This window comes from Amblyomma americanum, chromosome 8 (assembly GCF_052857255.1).
Source record: "Amblyomma americanum isolate KBUSLIRL-KWMA chromosome 8, ASM5285725v1, whole genome shotgun sequence".
Taxonomy (NCBI): Eukaryota; Metazoa; Arthropoda; class Arachnida; order Ixodida; family Ixodidae; genus Amblyomma; species Amblyomma americanum.
Genome location: NC_135504.1, coordinates 36,686,567 through 36,707,945, shown reverse-complemented (window position 1 = coordinate 36,707,945; position 21,379 = coordinate 36,686,567). Strand labels below are relative to the sequence as shown.

Genomic DNA, 21,379 nt, shown 5'->3' with positions numbered 1-21,379 from the left:
AGCACCCTCTAGAAACAGCAGAAAAAGTAAACATATGTCTGCGCTATCTGCACAGCAGGCGCGATCCTTACCCATGAGGCAGCAACTGCGCATACAAAATGGCAGTGCAGCAGTCGCCATTTTACTTTGTCACTAGCACGAACTGCATATGCACGGTACAAGCTGGCGGTTTGCTTTCGATCGACCCATGGAGAAGCTCGGTAGAAAGCAGAAGAGCAGAGCACGCATGAAAAAAAGGTGAATTTCGTATGGGCTCCCAAAGCTCGACCATATCGAGGTGTGACCTGCTCGGCGAGCGATTGCCCAAAAAATTATTAGATCTAAGCTTACTGGCCTAGTGCATTAATGAGCGAAAGCTAACGGCCGAGAGGTCTGAAGCGGCAGGACTATTTTGACATTTCACAGCTAGGTGACTGCCCGATTGGGCATTTCACAGGCCCCGTTCTGGCGTCTATATGCTCACGTGCGTACTCGCCCTTCTTCCGGTTGCAGTCTTTGGTTTGATCGCGTTTTCGGCACACTTCACAGACTCCAGGGCCCACTTGCATGAAGCAAATAGTCAAGTTCCTAGTTTTACTCACACAGTGATTGATGGACTGGGTCATGCCACCAGCTCGCATGGTCTGAACACATCAGTGGCATTGGCTGCTCCATCCAGGCGGAACACTTATGACAACGCATACTCTGCTGCATGAATCGCATTGATCATCTGTGAATTTTTGCTTTAGCATTCAATAAACTAATTGTGTATGTACATGCTAATTGTACATGTACGAAGGGCAAGACGCTTGTCTAGAATGACCGAACCATGTGTTCCGCAGCTCCCAAGCCCCTGCGACCAGGGAAGCAAAAAATGATGATGAAATCCTATGAGTTTAGCTGCACATGCTTACTTCCAGACCATTTTTAAACAAATGTTGTCGCTAGATATAGCATGTTCAGCCCAAAACGCACCCAGAACGAGACAAGCGTCTTGCCCTCTGTACAAGTTGTGAAGACTTCTGTCTGGCATAATTATCTTCCCACGTTAAGCAGGTGCATTGTTGGCATGTTGCACGAATGCATTTCTCGCGTTACATTATGCACGTCTGCTGTTTGTCTGCTTCTGTTTTTGCAGGCGTAGAAAAGCTATGAAGACATCACTTGGAATTCCACCTTTACTTCTCGACAACTCGGGAGGTCAAGACACAGCCTAGAGCTAGGCCTGTTTTGAACCGGGAACAACAGCTGTTATGCTGAGGAGAGTGGATTTGTATTCTTCGGACGTTATCGGACCTGCAGTGCTCATACTGTTACTTGTCTTTTGTTTACAGAGTTATACATTAGCATGTGATAACATTAATTCGTGTACATACACATGCAACCCTCCAGTCAACAACAAACCAATCGTGTCAGTGGACTGTGAATGGACTGCAAGTCTGGTGCCATGGACTTTGTTTTGTTTTCGTAGGAGCAAAACAACTCTTTCAGTACACTTTTATGTTATACAGAGAGTGGTGATCATTTTCAACTCTATTTTTAATATATACTTGTTAAACAGGAGATGCATCGCTCAGGCCAACCATAGTGTGAATTTATTTAGTTTTTCTTTGTTTATCATCAAGTTTCTGCATGCAGTACAAAGGGAACATTTGCAATGTGAAATTTGAATGCGAGAGCGCTCGTGAGACAGAAAAGCCAGTGTCATTGACGCTGGTGTCCCCATAGCGTCATTCATGCCTGAAAAATCTCAGGAGCACCAGAAACGGAGGCTTTGCGCAGCGGCTCCATCAATGCGCAGAACCGGCAATCCCCCTTCCCACACACGGCTGTCGATAAGTGGCGGCCTGATAACGCAGTTGCGTTCTACTGTTAAAGGCGAAGCTTGAATGTCCTCCAAGTTTTTATTCAGAGTGCTTGTTAAACATTTTTGTGCGACATTTTAATCTCTGTAAATATTCTATTTTCTTACGTATATACAAAAGATGTATACAACAAAATAAATATGGTTTCCTGTCTGTTGAATGTCTCCTTTTGCTGCTTCAATTAATTATGTTTGGCCTTGCAAAACCTTATTAAGAAACCACAGTAGCAACAACAGTAAGAAGTTGTGGGATAAGAAAATGGATGCTTAGAATGGCGATATTCTCAGCGAAAGGTGAGAATGACGGTACGTGATTAGATCATTACTGAACTCTGCAGGCACGTACTGATGCCGAAACAAATATTGATGGCAATAATTAATGTAAAAAAATGGAATTCTTCACACAGCAGGCTATTAACATGGTTATGTAGTGCCACGCATATATATATATATATATTACATGTAGGACGGCTTGTTAGTTACGCTAGTAGCCCCAGATTCCAGTACGCCACTCGAGTCAGTATAACCTTTTCAAGTAATCCGAGTGCCAAGATGGGGTAGCATAACGCATACGTGGCAAGAAAACGTCGACTGAACTGGCAGCCGTGAAGCTGGATAGCGAGCTAAAAAGTGCGCATATGTCAGCTCACGACATCGCTACTTCTAGGACTGCTATACTGCTAGGAAGCCTGGGGAAACTTTACGTTAACCATCACTTATCTGCCCCAAGTCCAGTCTCAAGACACGGTTCTTTTTCTTCATGTTGAATCGATGCCTCCTTCATTTTGGTTGGACCAACTGCATCGCTTAGTGCTCTGTTGAACCTACAATACTGAAATCACATTTCGCACCTCAGTGTGCATGTGGTCGCCTTAAAAAAAAATGGCTGGCGCTTTAGCATTGCTAAGCACGAAATATTCATTCGAAAGCACGGATTTTAGCAGGTGGATACCACCGAAGCATGATTGAGGTGTGCACTGGCCCAGCTAGGGAGCCAGTTATGCGCCTTTCCTTTCCTCAAAATCAACGGTCTACAGTGTTGCCTTATTTGTGTAGACTGGAGAAGGTGTTATTGCGAGAACGATACCACGATACCGCGCTACCTGCCAATGGTGTACAGGTCTGCCTGCCATGTGACATGGGCATAAGCTTCCTCACCTCCAAACACATAGAACAAAGGAACATGGGAGGCCTCTGTGTCCAACTCCGACCTGCAAGACCAACGCCAACTGGTTCGTCAGGCCCGGGCGGCATTGACGGCTACAGAGGCCCTGAGCTAGGACTCCAACCGCCTAGTTCTCAAGACCCTTGAACGTTTATTGCTGTGCATAATAGATGTTTTCTACTACAACGTAGTCAATGAGCTCAACGAACGCAGGCGGCCTATTGCTCCAGTGATGCGTTTCTGTCACAATTAACGTCGTAAACGCCAAATGCATGGCGCCATGTATGCGTGCGCATGCGGCGCACGCCTCTGTCACTACCGCCACGTCAAAGCGCGATTGAGGACCCTGATCCAGGGAAAAAAATGAAAATTGGTTTCTGGGGAAAGGAAAGGGCGCAGTATTGGTCTCGCATATCGGCGGACACCTGAACCGCGTGCGCCTATAGGGGAAAGGATAAAGGAGGGACTACGAAGAAAGAGGTGCGTAGTGGAGGGCTCCGGAATAATTTCGACCACCTGGGGACCTTTAGCCTATACTGACATCGCACAGCACGCGGGCGCCTTTCATCGAAACGCGGCCACCACGGTCGGGTTCTAACCCGGGTTCTCTGGAGCCGAGCGCTCTAACCACAGCTATGGAGTATACCCCCTGAGTCAGTGGACACCTCAATCGCGCTTTGAGCTACATGTCGGTAGTGACGGCCGCTGTATGATAGTTCAAGGCGCCATATATGGCGTTGAGGACGTTGTGGCAGAAACGCGTCACTGGAGCCGCGTTCGTTGGGTTCATTAATATTGGTGTTGCCATTGACTACGTTGTAGTAAGTAGCAGCAGCTGAAATGAAGTAACAAGGTTCAACTGTCTCTACTTTCTGGACACCGTGGTGGCTTCGATCCCGGCCGCGGCGATCAAATTTCAATTGAGATGAAATTCTAGAGGCCCGTATTGTGCGATGTCAGAATGGTAGAAATTTCCAGAGCCCTTCACTACGGCGTCCATCATAGCCAAGTTGCTTTGATCCATACCCCCAAAACCCTCAAATTATCTTTAATTCCTTTCGCGACTCTCAGAGGCTTCACACAAACAGACGGATTTTGCGGGGCAGGAATAATAACGTGCTTCGCTCTAACACTCGATCGTTATGATGAAAAAGATGAGCAAACTCGCATCTTTACAGTATTGCATATTGTAACCGCGCGGCCGCGTTTCGATGGAGACAAAACGCAAAAGGTGTCCGTGTTCTGCGCGACGCCAGTGCACGTGGTTGACCAAATAAAGATGGCAAAGTTGTCCACCGAGATACGTGAGACAGCTACTGCGTCGATCATGCCTAGAGCATTGCCAACGCCAATGAACACAGTGAACGCCGACATCTTTCGCTTTGTATATCCTGGACTAGCTGAGCTAATCCACATTAATTTCCACTCCCACCTTCGCCCCCCTTCTTTTACGGCGCGGTTGAAGTGTCCACCGAAAAGTGGCCGACAGTCTCGCGACCGCCGCACACCAGCTGCCAGCCAGTGACCACCCCCTCTCGCTGGAGGATGTGCGTGCGGTGATCCAGGAACATCTCCGACAGCAGCACCCGGACCCGCGCATCGCCGGAGGTGAGCGCATACCCAGCCTCAACGGCTGCCGTGCCCTTTCGCGGCAGCAACGCGCAATGATCCTCCGCGCGCGCGTTGGTTGCGTGTGGCCTGGGATACGACGGGTGCGACACGGAATCGCGACGAGTGATGTGTGTGATGGATGCGGTGCAGTGGAGACAATGGAGCACCTACTCCTACGCTGCACCGCGTTCGCTGACGCTCGTCGCGATATGCTCGCGGCCTACAGAGCGCTGGGCATCTTCCCGGACTCGCTCGAGACGCTCCTGTGGCCGCAAGGCAGTGCGCGCACCCGCGAGCGAACCTTGGTGAGCCTGTGTGTATTTCTCGAACAGGCGGGCTTGACGTCCCGCCTGTTCTGCGCCAGGTAGTACAGTGCTGTGACTGAACGCTTCGTGTGTGCTACCTCGGACGCTCTAACAGCTGGGCGCCCCACACCAGCTGTTGTGTGCAAAGTGCGGCGCGCGTGTGACCAATGACTGCCGAGTTTCCCGTCATCAGCACACGCGCGCCGCGAAGACAACTGACTTTTTGACTGTTTGTGTAAATAATGTATATAGTATATTTATTTTGCATTTATAGTGTTCACTTTTAATGTTTTTATGCAGTGCATATCTATTTTATGTAGTGTACTATTTACCTCCCCCCTTGTCTTTCTTCTGTCCCCTCACCTCTTTTATTTCATTTCTCCCACCTGCCTGCGATCCTTCTTTCCGCTGCCCCAGCTCAGGTGCCGCCGCACGTGATGGCAGATGCCGGGGTTAGCAAAAATCTTTTACCTTCCTTTTATGTTATTTTAAATAAATCACTACCACCTTTCCTTTCCTTAAAACCATAACTTTAGGGAAGGAATGAAGGAGGCAGTTAAATAATGAAGCGAGGAAGAGAGGTTCTTTAATGTGCACAGCACAGCGCATGGGCGTCGTTTGCATTTCGGCTCCACCGAAGCACGGCCGGGACGCCAGATACGCCGGGATTTTATTCCGCATGCATGAGCACATCGAAAGCCCGCGTCCGCACTAGTTCAAACTGGAGAGTAGAGAGACAGAGAGAGAGAGAGAAGAGCAAATAAAAAAGGAGGGAGAGAGAGAGAGGTCCAAGGTGTGTTTCCCAGAGTGCACTGCGCTGCTACGGCTACGGCCTATGCTACGGCCCTACGGCTATCACGGCGGTAGCTGGCGGTGGAGCGGACGCGCCGTCGGGCGATGCGCTTTTGTGGTCGGCGTCGAAGCGCGGCGGCTCCCTCAGAAGACTAAACCCGGCTGGGCCCCCGATGCCGCCGAAAAAGAAGGACAAGCTTGCCGTCGTCGAAGCGCCCACCAAGCCGCAGCGCCAGGAACAGCATGCCTTCACCGAGCACGAGCTCTTTCTACAGGCCTTCGAGAGTGAGTGGCGTTGCGGTTGAACAACCTCGTAAGAGCATGAAGCTTGGAAGCTCCGAGCTTCTCGCTTGGACGTGTTTTCACTTTTCTGCTTCTGAAGGGATTTGCACAATTTTCTAAGCCTAAAGAGCGCACCTTCTGGTTCTATCTCGTGCGATCGCAGCGGCCACCCCAGTTTGGGACGCTCGCAAATCAATCGGCAGCGTTTCGTGGGGTGGTTGGGGGGAAACAAGGCGTAGGGCGCGCGGCAACGCGCGCTACCAGCACGGCCCGCGAAACGTTTGCGTTCGTCGACTCCGGTCTCGCGCTGGGTTACGAAACATACTTTCCGTGGCAGTTAGGTCACTGCAGTTGTAGTTTAGCGCCGTGATAACTTAATAACACTGACGAAAGGAGGAAACTGTTCGCTTTTTCCGTAGCTGCGTTCGCGGGAAACTGTCCGCCGAACGCACTTTCGCTCGAGTACTTTTGCGTTGTCGCTGGAATGTATGTGATTATGGGTGATGCGCCTCAATTTGACGATCGCTTGTTGACCAGTCCGTAATTCTGTATGGATGCTGCGGCGTTATTTGGGACACCCGATGTCTGTGGTCGGCAGGCTCGGGGCGCTGTTACGGGTGGCTGGAAGCAGGTGCGTTGCCTGCCAGCCACAGAACGCTGGCTTCTTGTGCGAGCGTTGGCGAAACAAGCAAACTATCGGTCAAAACTAAAATGCCTCGCGAAATGCCTGAACCAGCAGAGGCCGTAGCTTGTCATGAATTCGAGCTTTCAGCTTCCTGCATTACGCTGCTGCAAAGTGATTCGGTGAGCTGGTATTGGTGCCGGCGTTCAGTTTCTGTGAGCGCTGGTACCTAACCTCATCCGCGCTGTCTGGCCACGAGAGTTGCCAGTTGCTTTTCCATCTTTAAAGAAATGGAAAAAGTATCTGATTTTCGTGAACGGCTGAATCGCATATCGGTAGTGACGTTTGTCAGCAGTGATAATATTCATATCGGTAATATTTATTAATTTAAATTATATCGTACGCATGTGTAGAGGCTCAAGGGGAGGCATACATAAAGGCTTATTATTTTGACTGTAATGTTTAACTAACATGGCTTAACAAGTGTTGTTGCCCATGCACACATTGATTAGCTTTACATTTTTTCTGCCATTTTTGCATGCTGTTATCAGTGCAAGTGTTCAGAGGTGCATCTGATATTTTCTGTGTGTTGTAAGTGTCGTACAGAATTACTCTGTTTCAAATGAGATGTTAGTTTTGTGTAGGATGGGCAGTCAGAAAACGAAAGAGGAAGTTCCTGCCACATGATGTCTGAAGTTCACGAATTTGTTGTCGATTTGCACAGGCATAGTGTATTTCGATGGTACAAAATCTGCTTTGTCAAATGAGCTATTTTTCCCTTATTAAAAATGGGTTTTCGTTTCACTTTCAGAGCCGACACAGATTTACAGGTATCTACGAACACGGCACATAGCATCGGTGAGTCTGCTTTGTGCACTTAATGTGGTGCTGTCCACTGCCCTACATTTGATGTTAATTTTATTTGTCTTGTGCTCTTCTTATGATTCTTTTCAGCCAATCTTTCTTCATAGGACATTAACTTATATGAGTCATCGCATGTCAAGGAACCATAAGAATAGGTACGTCAACATGTCGTTCTCCTTTTAAAAGCGTTATATTTGCGTGTGCTGGTCTTTTATGGGCGAAAGGATTTAGTAGTACCTAGCCTGCAGCGTGAAAAGCAGATAGATTAGTTTCATTAAAATTGACATGCCTTAAGTGAGCAGACTGCAGACTTCCTTCCTGCCGTGTTGCACAGACATGTCGGGACTGAAATTAGTGTCGTGCCTGCCAGCATGCCTACTGGTACTACCACCGTGCATTTGGCATATCATATTCTCATTTGCTGGCTGTGTCACTAACCTCCTGTTGCTACCAGGACTACCACCTCTAAATGCCTATACCACTATGAATGTACAGGGTACTTGCTCCCTGCTGTAGCAAAAATACTAAACAATTGCGGGAGAATTGTTGGCTCTGCCTAAAGCAAGTCTCAGTGGTTTTTCCTGCGGGGACGTTGCTACCTGTTTGTTCATATACAGGAAGCAGGTGTGCACATGTGCTTAGCTATCTGGCCTTGGTAGTGAGATTTGAATTGTACCTTACTGTCTGTAATTGTTCTTTTCTCGCATTTTGTAAACTCTCACATTCTTCTCCTTGAAGGAAAAATTTCAAAGTGGACAGTCTTTTGCAACGAGTCCAAGCACAACAAGATCCATCATCATGCAGGTGTGCTCTCTTTTTATCACAGCATGTTTATTTTACCTTTCTCCTTGTGTCACATGTAATGATAAATTTTTTTCCTTTCCTTTCGCTGTTTTACGCATTGCCATATAACCATGCTCACCGTTTGTCTAAATTCTTGAGATGAAATAACTGCAGTCAAATCTCAGTAACTTAAAACTTAAGGAATTGAAAATTTGTTAACATTGAACGGATTGTTTTAATGCATTTAACTTTGCCAGGGCTGAAATATCAGTTGCAGTCAATTGCAAGTTCGAATAAGCAAGTTTGTATTGGTTCTACTGCAATGCAATAACAGGTGACATTTCACTTCCGTAAAGTTAATCTAATATGGAAGATGCTTATATACGTGTGTAACTTGCGTGCATTTTTTCTTTGTATGCAACCTCTCTACAGTTTCACCCCCCCCCCCCCCCCCCCATTTTTTTTTTCATTCATTTCGATGTGAGAACTGCGAACCGCGTACAATTTCATTGGTTTACTTCCTTTGTTCAATTATAAATTTTTCTTGATCGCTCGACAAGCATGTCTTAGTTTTTAGTGTGAATGCTTGAAGTAGAATAGTGTTTAAATAAATGTGCATTCTAACATGTACCTGTAAAGCTTTTAGAGTGATTGAAACCATGAACACTGGTTTTTGTTGATTGCCACAACTTACCGAGCTTTCTCACTAGGTCCCCCAGCCAGATGACGTTGACTTTCACGGGGTTCTACGACCGGTCACCAAAGAGTAAGTTTTAAATGATATTGTGTAGAGTTTGCCTGCTGACCTGTCGCCATTCATCACAACTTGATGCACCTGTCTTATTTGTTGCCTTACTTTGAACAGAGGACGTAGTTACAGCAGAAGCTGTCATCTTGAAGATTTGCAACAAGAAGAAGAAGGAGCTGGAATTGCCGCTGACGCAGCTTTCAGGTAGTATTGACAGATATTTTACCATAGAATAAACCTTGCTGTTTCGGCCTTAGTTAATCCGGATAATTCGGACTGCCGCCGGGGTTCCGCCCCATGCCCATGCTAGTCTGTAGTCTCAGATGCTTGTCAGTCCGCCTTTTTTACAATATGTGGTGCCTTCTGAGACAGCCCTCAGAGTTATTTAAATTTAATATACAAGATTAATTAAGGTTAGAAGAGTTTGCATTTAGCAAATGAGTTGTCAGTTTCACAGCAATTTAAATGAATCGCTGAAATGGTTAAAAAAATTTCGCAAAATTACAGAGGTGAATCGCTAATGTAATTGCTGGATTAAATTTATTTCACCTGAATAAATTATATATACCCTCATTATGAACGCACTTTTTCCCCCCTAAAAATAGGGGGCTATGTTCATTACGCAGGGAAATGTATTAAAAAAAATCTGAAGTGAGAAATAAGATAAGAAGTAGGCTGATAGAACAAATGCTTCAGTGGCTACAAATAACCCTTTAAATAAAATATAACGTGCTTTTCACCTATATTAACTTCACTTGGTTCACACGCCTGGTTCAGAGCACATTACTCAGACTACATTCATCAGTTTCACTTTGCGTGTCACTGTCGTCCCAAACTGTCGCTGTCATCCTTGGTGGTGCGTACGGTACTTGAACTCGGCGCAGTTCAATCCCTGTAAAGCTTTGCATATTGCACTGGCGGCCTGAAAATGTTCTTGCTGCCGCACACGTGTGCCTTGTTGACTCCACAGTGGCTACAGGCTGCACGATTTCTTTGCTCGAGAGCATAGTCAACTTTTTTCTAAACCAGGCCGTTAAACTCAAGTAGTGGCCCATAACTCTGATTAAAGCGAGGGCATTTAGAGTTAACTCTAACACAGCTTACAGCTTTCGGCACGAGGTCCAACCGCAAATTTCTGCAATCCGCAATTTGGCATATCATACAGAGAAATTCTCAGATTCCTCTGGAAGCATTCACATTGGCGGTTTCACCCCAATTGCACCTGTAGGGTGAGGTGTAGTAATCTTGACATTCGACAGATGGTGCTGCACGTATTGCATAGTTGTTTTGCAGTTCAGAAGATAGCGGCTGTCATCATTTACTATTGTCACCAGAAAACTGTGGGCCAGGAAGAACGGGTGCGCTTATTATTTGAGGGGAAAGCGTGTGCTTTCAGGCAGCCAAAGCAGGGGGTGCATTCAATAAGTGAGCACGTTTATTATACAGCTTAATGCAGCAATATTAATTTACTTAATCTGACCATAAATCCTGCTCTCCTCTCCTCTTTTTGTTGTTGCTGCTGTGGAGAATGCTGACAATGCAATCTCTGTGAATCAGACGCTAACAGCTATCACTGCAAAAACTTGCTTGGCCCAAGTGAGGCATGTGTGTTTACAAGTTGAATGCGAAGCTGCATGTGTGCTTGCTTGTGTGAAGTGTGTGTGTATGTGTGGTGTAAAGTCTGTGGTGTGCTGGGATGTTGTTGACGGGAGGCTGTCGTCATGCGGCAGCTCCGTTTGTCTGTCACGTGCCAGTTGGGAGCTGCGAGGTGCCGCACAACCCGGAGGGAGCAGCTCATGCCAATGGTGCCTCGACAACCCGCACGACGGTCATCACAGTGCCCGGCAACAGCTTCTGCCCAAACGGAACAGGTCTCGTGCGGTCATACGTGCTGCTGTTGCGAGTGACTGCTGGCGGTCAGACCAACGACAGTGAACCTGGAGGTCGGTCCTTATGCTTTGATTTCCATGTGCCTGTTTTGTACTTAAACTTGTCTACTGCGTCTTCTGAGTCAGAGATGTTAGGGCAGTGGTTGTGTAAGGCACACTGCAGAGAAAAAGTACTGTGATTGTTATAGTGTGGTGATTTAGCTAATGGTTTGGAAAAAGTGTTGGTCATTGCTGCCAATTTCAACCACAAAGAAGTCAACCCTGCAAAAGACTCGTCGCAGTAACTCGGTGGCTTTGATGTTCTGCTGATCCCAAGGTAGCACGATCAAATCTTGACAGGTGTGGTTGCATTTTGATGGAGGGAATTGCAAAGATACTCGTGTGTTGTGCGATGTCACCACGTGTTACAGGACCCCAGGTGGTCCGTATTAATCCGGAGCTCTCCACTACGGCGTCTCTCATAGCCTGTGTGTCGCTTTGGGTCATTTAACACCACAGTTTACAATCAACAACCCTGCTGTAATCATATCTAGTATATTATTTGAGGCAGCAAAAGAGAGCTGTTAGCTGGTGGACCTGTCATGTCTGCTCGGTGGCCACACGTGTTCTGAAGCTCCCACTGCCTATTTCATGTTCGTGCCCAATTCATGTTCTGAGCGCTTGTGTATGTGGGACTGTGCTGCAGTTTTATATGTGTTTCGGTTGTTGTTAAATATCAATTTATGCTTGGCTATTGATTTTTGTTTGCAGTTCTTGCATTCAGCTTATACCAATGCCTCTAAGGTGCACTGAAAGCAGTTAGTCATCCGGATCTTCTAACCATCTTGAACTGGCTTAGCTTACCTTTGCTAGACTATAAAGTGACTGCAGTTGGGGTCCAGCGGTTTGAGCGTCCACTTTGTATGCTAGATGCATTGGTTCGATCCACAGTGCCTGTGGCTACCCATCAGTTTTCCGATTGTACAAACTTCCCCTCCAGCCTGGTGCTCAACTTCTCTGGATTGGAATGCTTAGGGAAAAAAAATAGGTCCTTGACCACACTTTGTGTAGATGAAGACGCCTTGTATCATTGAAAGTGAAATAATCATCGTTAGTGAAGTGTAAATTAACCGGTGCTCGTTTTGTAACCAAGAACCACCATCCAAAAAAGCACGGCGCAACGGGTGTGGTCGTGGCCCGGCCTCCAGTGGTAGCAGTGGCACCGGCAGCAATACCTCGGCGGAGGAGAGTCGCCACTATGTGGGCGAGATGGTGGTGTACGAACAGCAGCGGTGCCTCCTCACCGAGGGGGAGTATCAGCTGGTGCTCAGGCCGTGGGGACCCAAGGCAGCACCCCTTGCCCGAACAGCATCCTGGGAGACTCTCAGCAATGCCGAGGTGGGCACTGCCGCCTTCCAGGTTTTTCTTTGCCCTGTAGTAGTACGTGGACATGGGCAGGACTTGTATTGCAGAGAATTGATAGTTATTGCCTTATTGGAGCAATGTAGTGTGTAGTCACCGTAGAAATTCCCCGTAAGTGCTCACTGGGTGTCACCATAGGCTGCTGTGTGCATCTGATGCGAGCAAAATGGAAGGGGTAGTAGTGCGATTTGTCTGCCCCTGTTGACAACAGTTCGAAATGCAGGTGTTCCGACATCTGCGTGTTCTTGATGGAAAGTTCTACACGAGGAGAAGGGATACACTGTCAGGGATGGGGAAATTTGGCAAATTTGAGAGGAGCCTCACGACTGTGCATCATTTAATTTTCCACTTTTTTTTTCCATCATTCTTATGCAGTAAAGGCACAGAGGCAGTAGCAGTGCATCAGTTACCTTTAATATTAGAGCACATAGTCATGCGTTTTCTGTTCTGTTCAACAAAAAATCTCAACCTGACGTCATAGCGGCAGCGTACTTGTGAAAACTGGTAGAAAAAAAAGTTGAGAATTGGTTTTTTTGAGGAAAGGAAATGATGCAGTAACTCTCACTTGGCTGTTGTTGTGGTGGTGAAACCTGCTTTTCATTTTTCTGCTTTTTTCTGGCTTGGGTTAGGAGAGCCTTGTTCCCTGGGAAAGTACCCCCTTTGTAAAAGGAAAGTCCCAAGCCATCAATCTAGGCCCACTTCATTTTGTCTTCTGAGTCCCTTTAATAATACGTGCTTACTCTCCTCGTCGTGAATGCATTGGATTTCCGTAGCTAGTTTTGCACGCAGCACTTGATGCCGGACTGCCTGTGTGCCTTGGCTTGTCTCATAGCCTGTGCAACCTGCATGCAGGGTACCCCATCATTGGAGGCCTTTGAGAAGAGCCCCAAGGTGGCGTTCCGGCTGGCCTGGGGCGCCGCCGAGGAGAACAGCACTGGTGACACTGCTGACCATACACGGACAGCTCGTCCTGTCCTGTCCCCCGTGGAGCTGAACGTGGCTGAGCCTGGGCACAAGCACACGCGCAGCAGACGCAATGGTGAGTGAGCCGTGAGGTGCAAGCTGAGGCTCGGAACGGAATTTTGTGGGGAAAAGCTAATTGCATTGCAGTTTGAGCATTTTCTATTTTATTTGCTGAGACAGAAATAGGCTTGTGGGGAGGGAGGATTTGTAATGTGGAGGGGTGTGTAAATTTTGATTTTTTGAAATGTAAATCGAACATCAGATATAGAATATGAAATCCCACATGCATTTATTGACAACAGCATTATAACGCGGTAGCGTTAAGGCCCCCATTCAGCGGAAAAGGCGGCGGTGTCCAGCGCCGTTGTGTCGCGAAACTCCAGATTGGTCGGAAAAGTTTGACGTCGCACGTGGAACGGTTGCAGTGAAAAGTGATTAAAACGTTACATAAATTGTGATTACAAGGTCGCAACATGGCACTAACATCATTACAACATGTAAGTATGTAAACTAAATGATTTAAGCGGAAAACAAAATTGAGGTAATTAGTGGGGAATCGAACCCCCAGACCCTTGGATTGCAAGTCAAACTTGTTACCCCTAGGCCACGCAGGCACGTTCATACAGCTTGCTTAAAGTGGGGTTTTATATGCACATCGCGTGGTCTTTCATACAATGTTGTAGCTTCAAGCTGTGTGCTTAATGAGTGTGTGTGATTAGAGAGGCAATAATGGAGGGAGCAGTGATTGAGCGAGCAACAAAGTGCACGCCGGCGAGGAGTTGGCATGCGTGAATGACTGTATGCTTGTGTCACATGACATTGGTGTGTCATGTGATCTGGTGACATTAATAGAGCATGTGATTGGGTAATATGCTAATGAGATCAAATGGAGTCACTGATGGGACCCATTAACGCTATTGTGTCATACTCTTGAAGGCGCAGTGGCGCATTGGTGCATCGCTTAACCGCTGCACCACTGTGCCAGGTTGGTACAAGGACTCCCAGGGATCTGCGAGTGTTAAATAGAGAATGCCTAATTTCGTATTGTGGGGTTTTAATAGGGGAGATAAATACATCCTCCCCACTTAATCATGGCTGACTTGGTTCAAAACCACTTGGACCCCACCCCGTGATCGTGCACGCTACCGAGCGCATGCCGACCACGGCGGGCTGTGCTCTGAGGGAACGAACAAACGACATTCTGGCTGACGCAAACAGGCATTTATTGCTACAACAACAATAATGTCAGCTAGCAACAAGACACGCTCGATGTCGTCCGACTCACCAGCAAGGTTATGAGCGAATTTTCGCCCACGCTAGGGCAAGGGATACTCCGAAGCCAGACGGGACGAGATGTGGGTGCATGTCTCCCCGTCACTTCCTCGCCCCGCTGGCAACCGCAGCCGCGTGCGACACGTCCGCTCGCACTGACAATCCCAGCCGAAGAGGATGCGGTCTCCCGCACGCGTAGCAATCACGCCGTCAGTGGCGCCCTCCCTTGTTAGTTAAGGTAACTTGCCAGGGAAAGTCACGTGGCGCCTCCCTCCTCAAGGTGATGCCGTGGGAGGGTGCACCACGGGAAAGCAAACCACAAGGGGAAGCTGCGGGGCAGAGTCCCCACCGTATATATGAGCATTAACCTGTTATCGCTATCCGAACAACTTCCACCCTTTGCCGCTACGGTGGCTCAGTGGTTACGGCGCTCGGCTGCTGGCCCGAAAGACTTGGGTTTGATCCTGGCTGCGGTGGTCCAGTTTCGATGGAGGCGAAATGCTAGAGGCCCGTGTACTGTGCGATGTCAGTGCAAAGAACTCGAGGTGGTCGAAATTATTCGGAGCCCTCCACTACGTCGTCCCTCGTAGCCTGAGTAGCTTTGGGACGCTTAATCCTCACAAATCAAGTTTCCACCTGTGAACAGTAGATCAGGACACCGGAGCCGAAGTGTTAGCGCCCCTAATTCGCATTTGACCTAACTACGCAAATCGACCGTCAATTTTTTTTCTTTGCCACTGCAGGAGAGATGAAGGCAGGCCAGCAGCTACAGCAGCAGGGTAGCGATCAAGGGGCGCAGAAGGGTTCTGGGAAAGCAGGCAGCCAGCAGCTGCAGCAGCAGGCCCAGCGCACGCGGGTGGTGTACCAGTTCGTGTACCAGCAGCAGACGCGACAGCAGACGGAGGCGCGCGCTGACCTGCGCTGTCCCTGGTGCATGCTGCAGTGCCGTTTGCTGGCTGCCCTCCTCAAGCATCTCAAGCTCTGCCACGGACGCTTCACCTTCGCCTATGTGGTGTGTGCGCTGTTTTTCTTTCTTTTTTGCTTGCTACTTGTTAGTTGTTATCAAAAGAGGCAACAACTGGGCCAGTTGGTAGTGCGGCATCTCTGGGAGCAAACAGCTCATTATACTTTGGCAGGAAACTTCAGGATGTGCACTGCCCTATAAATGGAACACAGGCTTCCTGTTGTCACTGTGTTGTCAAAGATGTTGCCGTACTAACTAGCCTGGTTGTATCTGCAGCTGGGGCGTATGCACAGTCGTCCACACATTTGTCTAGAGCGCTCGAATGGCACACAGGGGAGTACACTTCATGTATGAGTGTCCTAGGGCTTGAAGCCTTATCATGCATGCACATTCCCATGGATCATGTTTAACTCCTGATGTGTTTGAAATTTGTTCTGCACCCACCAGGCAACGGCAGTTGTCATAAATGCACAAGAGTGTGCACCACTCGAGCGTTCTTGACAAGTGTATGGACGACTGACTGTACTACAGATGTACAGTAGAGCCTTGTTTATATGTTCTCGGAGCCTATGATGTCTCAGTTCATGCGCTCGAAATCGTGAGCAATGAAAATTTCCCCTACAGTTGCACTGTTTTTCTTCAGGTAATGATTTCCTGGCTACAGCATTCAAAATTTCGACACATCTTGGCCGTATCGTGCGTTTAGCGTCCAACTGCACAAGTGGCCCGATCCTGGGGCATGCAACATGGGCTGGAATGCAGCGGCAGTTACTCACCTCGATGTCTTCTTTGCAGTGCCTAGATGCAAAGGGGTGAAGCATCTTTAAGCATTAAAAAAAAAAATCTGATAGCATGCGAGCAGGCAATTCTTGTGGGAAGCCGGCACGTAGAGGAGGAATTTAGCGGTTACTTCACATTGCCTAAGGGGAAGGGGGCGAAGTATCTTAGGACTGCAACAGTGCGCTAACAAGATAGGGCCGGGTTGGAGCATGCAGCATGGAGAGAAAGAATGCTGCGACAGTTGCTGCTGCGGTGGCTTCCCTGCGTTGCATTCGTGCAAAGGTACGAAGCATTGAAAAAAAAAAAAAAATTTACAGAGAGCTTGCCTACTTTTGGCGTTATCTTCAGACCGAATGAGTAGTGAAGTTCCTAGTAAAGTGAAAGAGAGGAGCGCAGCAGTTTAAACTAGAAGGCTGTAAGAAACCTACACTGAAATGCTATGGAGAATGCAGGACGTTCAGACCCCCAAGTGATTTGGCTAGCTTGACTGGTGTGCTGCCAGCATGCCGGTGGGTGGCAGGTTGCTGCAAGAAGCGTGTCACTAGCATGGATGAACAGTATTCTTGCTTCTAGGTTGCAGAATAACTTATCCATTGTCATTCTTTGTTGAATACACGGAACTATTTCACAGCCTCCATCAAGTTCGATATGTCCGGGATCGTCTATGTCACTGATTCTTCATTCATTTTGACTGAAATTTACATAGTCATCCCTTAGGTGTAAGACCCTGGCTGGGTTGGAGCTCTGTTCACAAACGAGCACAAACTAAATTTGATTGAGTGTGTGCACTTCGAAGAGATCTTGCGCCTTCGGCAGACTATGAGAAGCAAGTGTTGCCAAAGGGTTGCGAGACTGCCATTTAAAGGTAACTTATTAGCACCTTGTAGTTGAGGTGAAACACAAACAGGAGAAAAGGCTTGTTGCGTCAAGGACTCTTACTGAATGTAAACATATCATCACGAACTAAAACGAACACACAGAATAGTGCTTTTGTCAGCTGCTGGTGTTCTCCAATTTTCCTCTTCGTCATTTTGGGCTCTACATTGCTCATTACTAACTGGCTCACTACAATGTGTACTCACCATCAGTGGTCTACCTCTTGTTGCAGCCTCACCCCAAGGGAGCACGCATTGACGTTTCCATCAACGAATGCTATGATGGGTCGTACGCTGGCAACCCGCAGCACCTTCACACGCAGACGGGCTATGCCTTTGGCCGGACAGGCCCTGCTCGTCGCACGCCTGTCACTTACGTCATGGTCTGCCGGTTAGCATTGTCTCATTACTCATTGTGCGTGTGACTAGGGGTCATTTGGGTCCCTCCCTATTTTTTTTTTTCATTCTCTTTAGGGAGGGCGGAGTTAGTTTAGTATGCACTGTAGGACTTGAATGATCGCTGTTTCATGGATGGGAACACCGGTGATGTTTTGGTGACTCTAGGGCAGGGGTTCCTTGGAGTGGCTTTTAAGTTCCTCAGGCACGTAAATTCATCCTAGCCTTGGCCCTCCTTTCCCCTACATGCTGTGCATGTGCATGTTCTTATTTGCATGCATTGTCGTCCAGGCGGAGATGGAAGCCGAGACAAGACATGCAGGATTCTCCTCGGCACCTTTTGAAAACAGCTGGGGTTTCCTTGAGGTTAAAAATATTGAGAACCTCCCTGCTCTAGGGATCTGCCCCGCAAAGTGCGAGGTCACACTTGCATTGCATCCTTTTAACCACTTCTCAACTTGCTTGGAAAGGGACACTCGAAATGCTTCAGATTGCTATTAAGGGTGGGAAGCTGGTCTTAGAAAAAAAAGTTTTTATTAATGAAGTCACAATTATGAAATTTTCAGGGAACATTATTTTTGCATGCTGGTTCCAAATATAGAATTTAATTTAATGTACAATAATTCCTTGTGGACTTGATGCAATATGTTATGTAACTTTTTGTGGAGAGCTTTAACGAAATTTTGCTGCAGGGAACTTGCTAGAATGTATGCCGTCCACTTGTCCTGACAACAAGCTATGCAATAAGGGTAAAATTATTATCCTGCCTATCACAGAAGTTGAGTTACAGGGTTTTGAACTTCGTACTTCACAAACGGGAAGAAAAATTTGTCTTCCTGTTTCTGAAGTGACAACTTCAAAATTCTATAGCTCAACTTCTATGACAGGCAGAATAATAATTTTAGCTTTATTGCATGCTTTATTGTCAAGACCAGTGGCCGGCATACATTCTAGCAAGTTCCATGCAGCAAAATTTCATTAAAGCTCTCCACGAACAGTTACATAACATATTGCATAAGTGCTCAAGAAATTGTTGCACATGAAATTAAATTCTATATTTGGAATCAGCACGCAAAAATACATGTTCCCCATTAATAATAATTGGTTTTTGGGGAAAGGAAATGACGCAGTATCTGTCTCATATATCCTTGGACCGCGCTGTAAGGGAAGGGATAAAGGAGAGAGTGAAAGAAGAAAGGAAGAAAGAGGTGCCGTTGTGGAGGGCTCCGGAATAATTTCGACCACCTGGAGATCTTTAACGTGCATTGACATCGCACAACACACAGGCGCCTTAGCGTTTTTATGGAGGAAAAACGCTAAGGCGCCCATGTGTTGTGCGATGTCAGCGCATGTTAAAGATCCCCGAAGATTTCATAATTGTGACTTCATTAATGAAATTTTTTTTCTAAGACCCTCTTGCCCCCTTAATCGAGGCCATTCAGGTTCTGGGTATCAGGCCAGATGGTTGGTTAAAAGCACCTGCGATGAATTTGACATTGTTTCAGTGTTGGTAACTTGGCCCACTCCTGCTTCTCTTGGTTTGTTGTATATGTTCCTCTGTTGTGTGCCAGTATCCTTCTGGGGAGGACTTTCGTGGGCAGTGAATGCCCTGGCAGAGGTCCTAACCGTGATTGTACTTCATTCTGGTGTGTCTCTGTTGCAATCTTTTTTTGTGGTGCTCATGGGAATGCTCTTGCGCACCTCTTTCAGACCGAAAAGAGCGCCCCTCAGCCTTTCGGAGTTCATGGAGCAAGATGAGCCAGACATTGAGCAGCCGCGGCCGTACATCTCTGGACACAACAGGTGAATGCGGGCCTCGTTAATCTTCAGTGCAGACACAGTGGTGTTCACAGCTTCATTTTCTCACTAAATGGCAGGTTAACTCCTGCTGACGCAGTTTCAGAAAATGAGGAGACTGTGTTTCGGAAATGTGCACCGTTAGGACGCCACAGGTGCATGCCTGGAAGCTCCAGTGCATTTACGAAGTTCGCATATTGTAACAAAACTTTTATTACTGTCTCTATTCAGTAATTTCTTACAAATTGCTCAGCTGTGTGGTGTCAGTTTCAAGTTTGGCCATTTTTGTGACCTCGGCTTCTGCAATTTCTGCTCGTAGCGCTGCATTGCCCGTTCACCGATACCCGCTGCCAGCGTACTGAGCAAGCAGTCATGCTTGTGTTCAGTCATTTTGGACATTTCTTGAATGGAGCTATTCCTTGGCAGTTGCCATTTTGGCCATTCATTGCGAACATGACAGTTTTTCCACTAGTGTTTGGGATGTCATCGCTGTGTCACGAGCATCATTGGTGGTGCACACCACCTCTGGCCATGTGACTGAGTTTCAGTTTGCGTTTTTTCAAATTTTTAAACATGATGTGTGTGTAAAAAGCTCGAAGTTAGCTGGTGGTGGTGGCAAAGGGAGGGGGGGGGGGGGGGTGCTTTTGCCTTCGCTCTTGCCTGGATCACCAGTCAAAGCTGGTCTTCAGGGTGTGAGCTGGGCAGCACTGCCTCCAAGCCCTCAGTTACATTTTGAAAATCGATTTGTTGTAACAAGGAGGGGGGGATTATCGGAATTACAGTAGGCTCTCGTTGATACATTAAAAAAGAAAATGCAGGGGAGAAATCATAATATTCAAGAAAACGTATCACCCAAAGTCGCAGAGATACTGAAAAATGTGTCTCAGGAATGGAGTATGAAAGCATTCATTGACACTTTCACTTATCATAAAAGTCAGTTAGTGCTTGTTGACATAAGATTTCAAGAGTTGTTCTGATGCTTGTGGACTTCATTGGCATTTACAGTGTCCATAGGGCAAAGGAGATTTTGCTGGCAATGGAGAAAGTACTCGATGGGGCATAACTTCTCACTGTCACCATCGTTGTTTTGGGATGCACATTGCACTTTTGGACTGCAGAAAAGCCGCCCTGGCGGCTTACTGCCGCTGGGCTTCTGTTGAGGTTGCGTGCTCTCAGGCTTGGCCCTCTCTTATATTCGCGTATGTTCAGAGTGGTCACTAAATGTATCATGTGATCAGAATTTCGCAAAATTATGAACATGTTTGGCGGGGAAAAAGTAATACCTGGAGATATGTTACTTAGGATAAAAACTGTAGCTCTATGGGACATCTTTATTGCTTGTGATTGAGCTTTTGTACCGAGAAATCGTATGAACAAGGAATGTATCTCAAAGGTTCTGCTGTATAATGCAGTCATCCATTCAGAATGTTCAAAAACCCGTGCAGTTGCCCTTTAAAGTACAGTACAAGTGCTTCGATATCAGTGTCTTTATGTTGCGTCAAGTTGGTCGTTCTTAGCCGTGATTTTGTCAGGGAAACCTCAAGCACTGGTGCAGGTGACTTGAGGAGGTCAAGGTAGGGAGTGTAGTAGTGTTACGATGGATGGGTTGCTTGACTGCTCGGGATCGTGAGCATGTCTAAAGCTTGTCTTGTGACCCGCCGCGGTGGCTCAGTGGTTAGGGCGCTCGGCTACTGATCCGGAGTTTCCGGTTTCGAACCCGACCGCGGCGGCCGCATTTCGATGGAGGCAAAACGCCAAGGCGCCCGTGTGCTGTGCGATGTCAGTGTACGTTAAAGATCCCCAGGTGGTCGAAATTATTCCGGAGCCCTCCTCTTTCTTCTTTCACTCCTTCCTTTACCCCTTCCCTTACGGCGCAGTTCAGGTGTGGGCAGATATGTGCAACAGATACTGCGCCATTTCCTTTCCCTAAAAACCAATTTTCATTTTCATTTCTACATGAGCGAGCACACCCAAGAATTGTTACATTGGTTTATTCTGCTAGTCCCCCCATTTGTTATCCCATTTTG

The 21,379-nt window shown here is 47.2% G+C and overlaps 2 protein-coding genes across 12 annotated transcripts in view; both read left to right on the top strand.

Moving 5' to 3' along the window:
• The window catches only part of LOC144101356 (UNC93-like protein MFSD11), a 47,850-nt gene extending 45,846 nt beyond the window's left edge, over nucleotides 1-2,004 (top strand). For all 3 annotated transcript variants that reach the window (XM_077634477.1, XM_077634476.1, XM_077634478.1), the window contains one exon: nucleotides 1,118-2,004. In XM_077634477.1, coding sequence (XP_077490603.1) covers nucleotides 1,118-1,134 — 17 coding nt within the window. In that variant the 3' untranslated portion in view covers nucleotides 1,135-2,004. The remainder of the gene's footprint in view (nucleotides 1-1,117) is intronic.
• A 3,731-nt stretch (nucleotides 2,005-5,735) lies between these two features.
• The window catches only part of LOC144101357 (polycomb protein suz12-like), a 28,859-nt gene continuing 13,215 nt past the window's right edge, over nucleotides 5,736-21,379 (top strand). For 6 of the 9 annotated variants that reach the window (XR_013307988.1, XR_013307987.1, XR_013307989.1 and 3 more), the window contains exons 1-12: nucleotides 5,736-6,001; nucleotides 7,432-7,478; nucleotides 7,575-7,639; nucleotides 8,223-8,288; nucleotides 8,978-9,033; nucleotides 9,133-9,219; nucleotides 10,746-10,958; nucleotides 12,037-12,281; nucleotides 13,158-13,344; nucleotides 15,284-15,552; nucleotides 17,393-17,550; nucleotides 19,266-19,358. Coding sequence is in view for 2 of the 9 variants with exons in the window: in XM_077634479.1 (XP_077490605.1) it covers nucleotides 5,890-6,001; nucleotides 7,432-7,478; nucleotides 7,575-7,639; nucleotides 8,223-8,288; nucleotides 8,978-9,033; nucleotides 9,133-9,219; nucleotides 10,746-10,958; nucleotides 12,037-12,281; nucleotides 13,158-13,344; nucleotides 15,284-15,552; nucleotides 17,393-17,550; nucleotides 19,266-19,358 (1,598 nt within the window). In the remaining 7 variants the exon portion in view is untranslated. The remainder of the gene's footprint in view (nucleotides 6,002-7,431; nucleotides 7,479-7,574; nucleotides 7,640-8,222; nucleotides 8,289-8,977; nucleotides 9,034-9,132; nucleotides 9,220-10,745; nucleotides 10,959-12,036; nucleotides 12,282-13,157; nucleotides 13,345-15,283; nucleotides 15,553-17,392; nucleotides 17,551-19,265; nucleotides 19,359-21,379) is intronic. The other 3 variants (XR_013307992.1, XR_013307993.1, XM_077634480.1) reach the window with 1 other exon arrangement.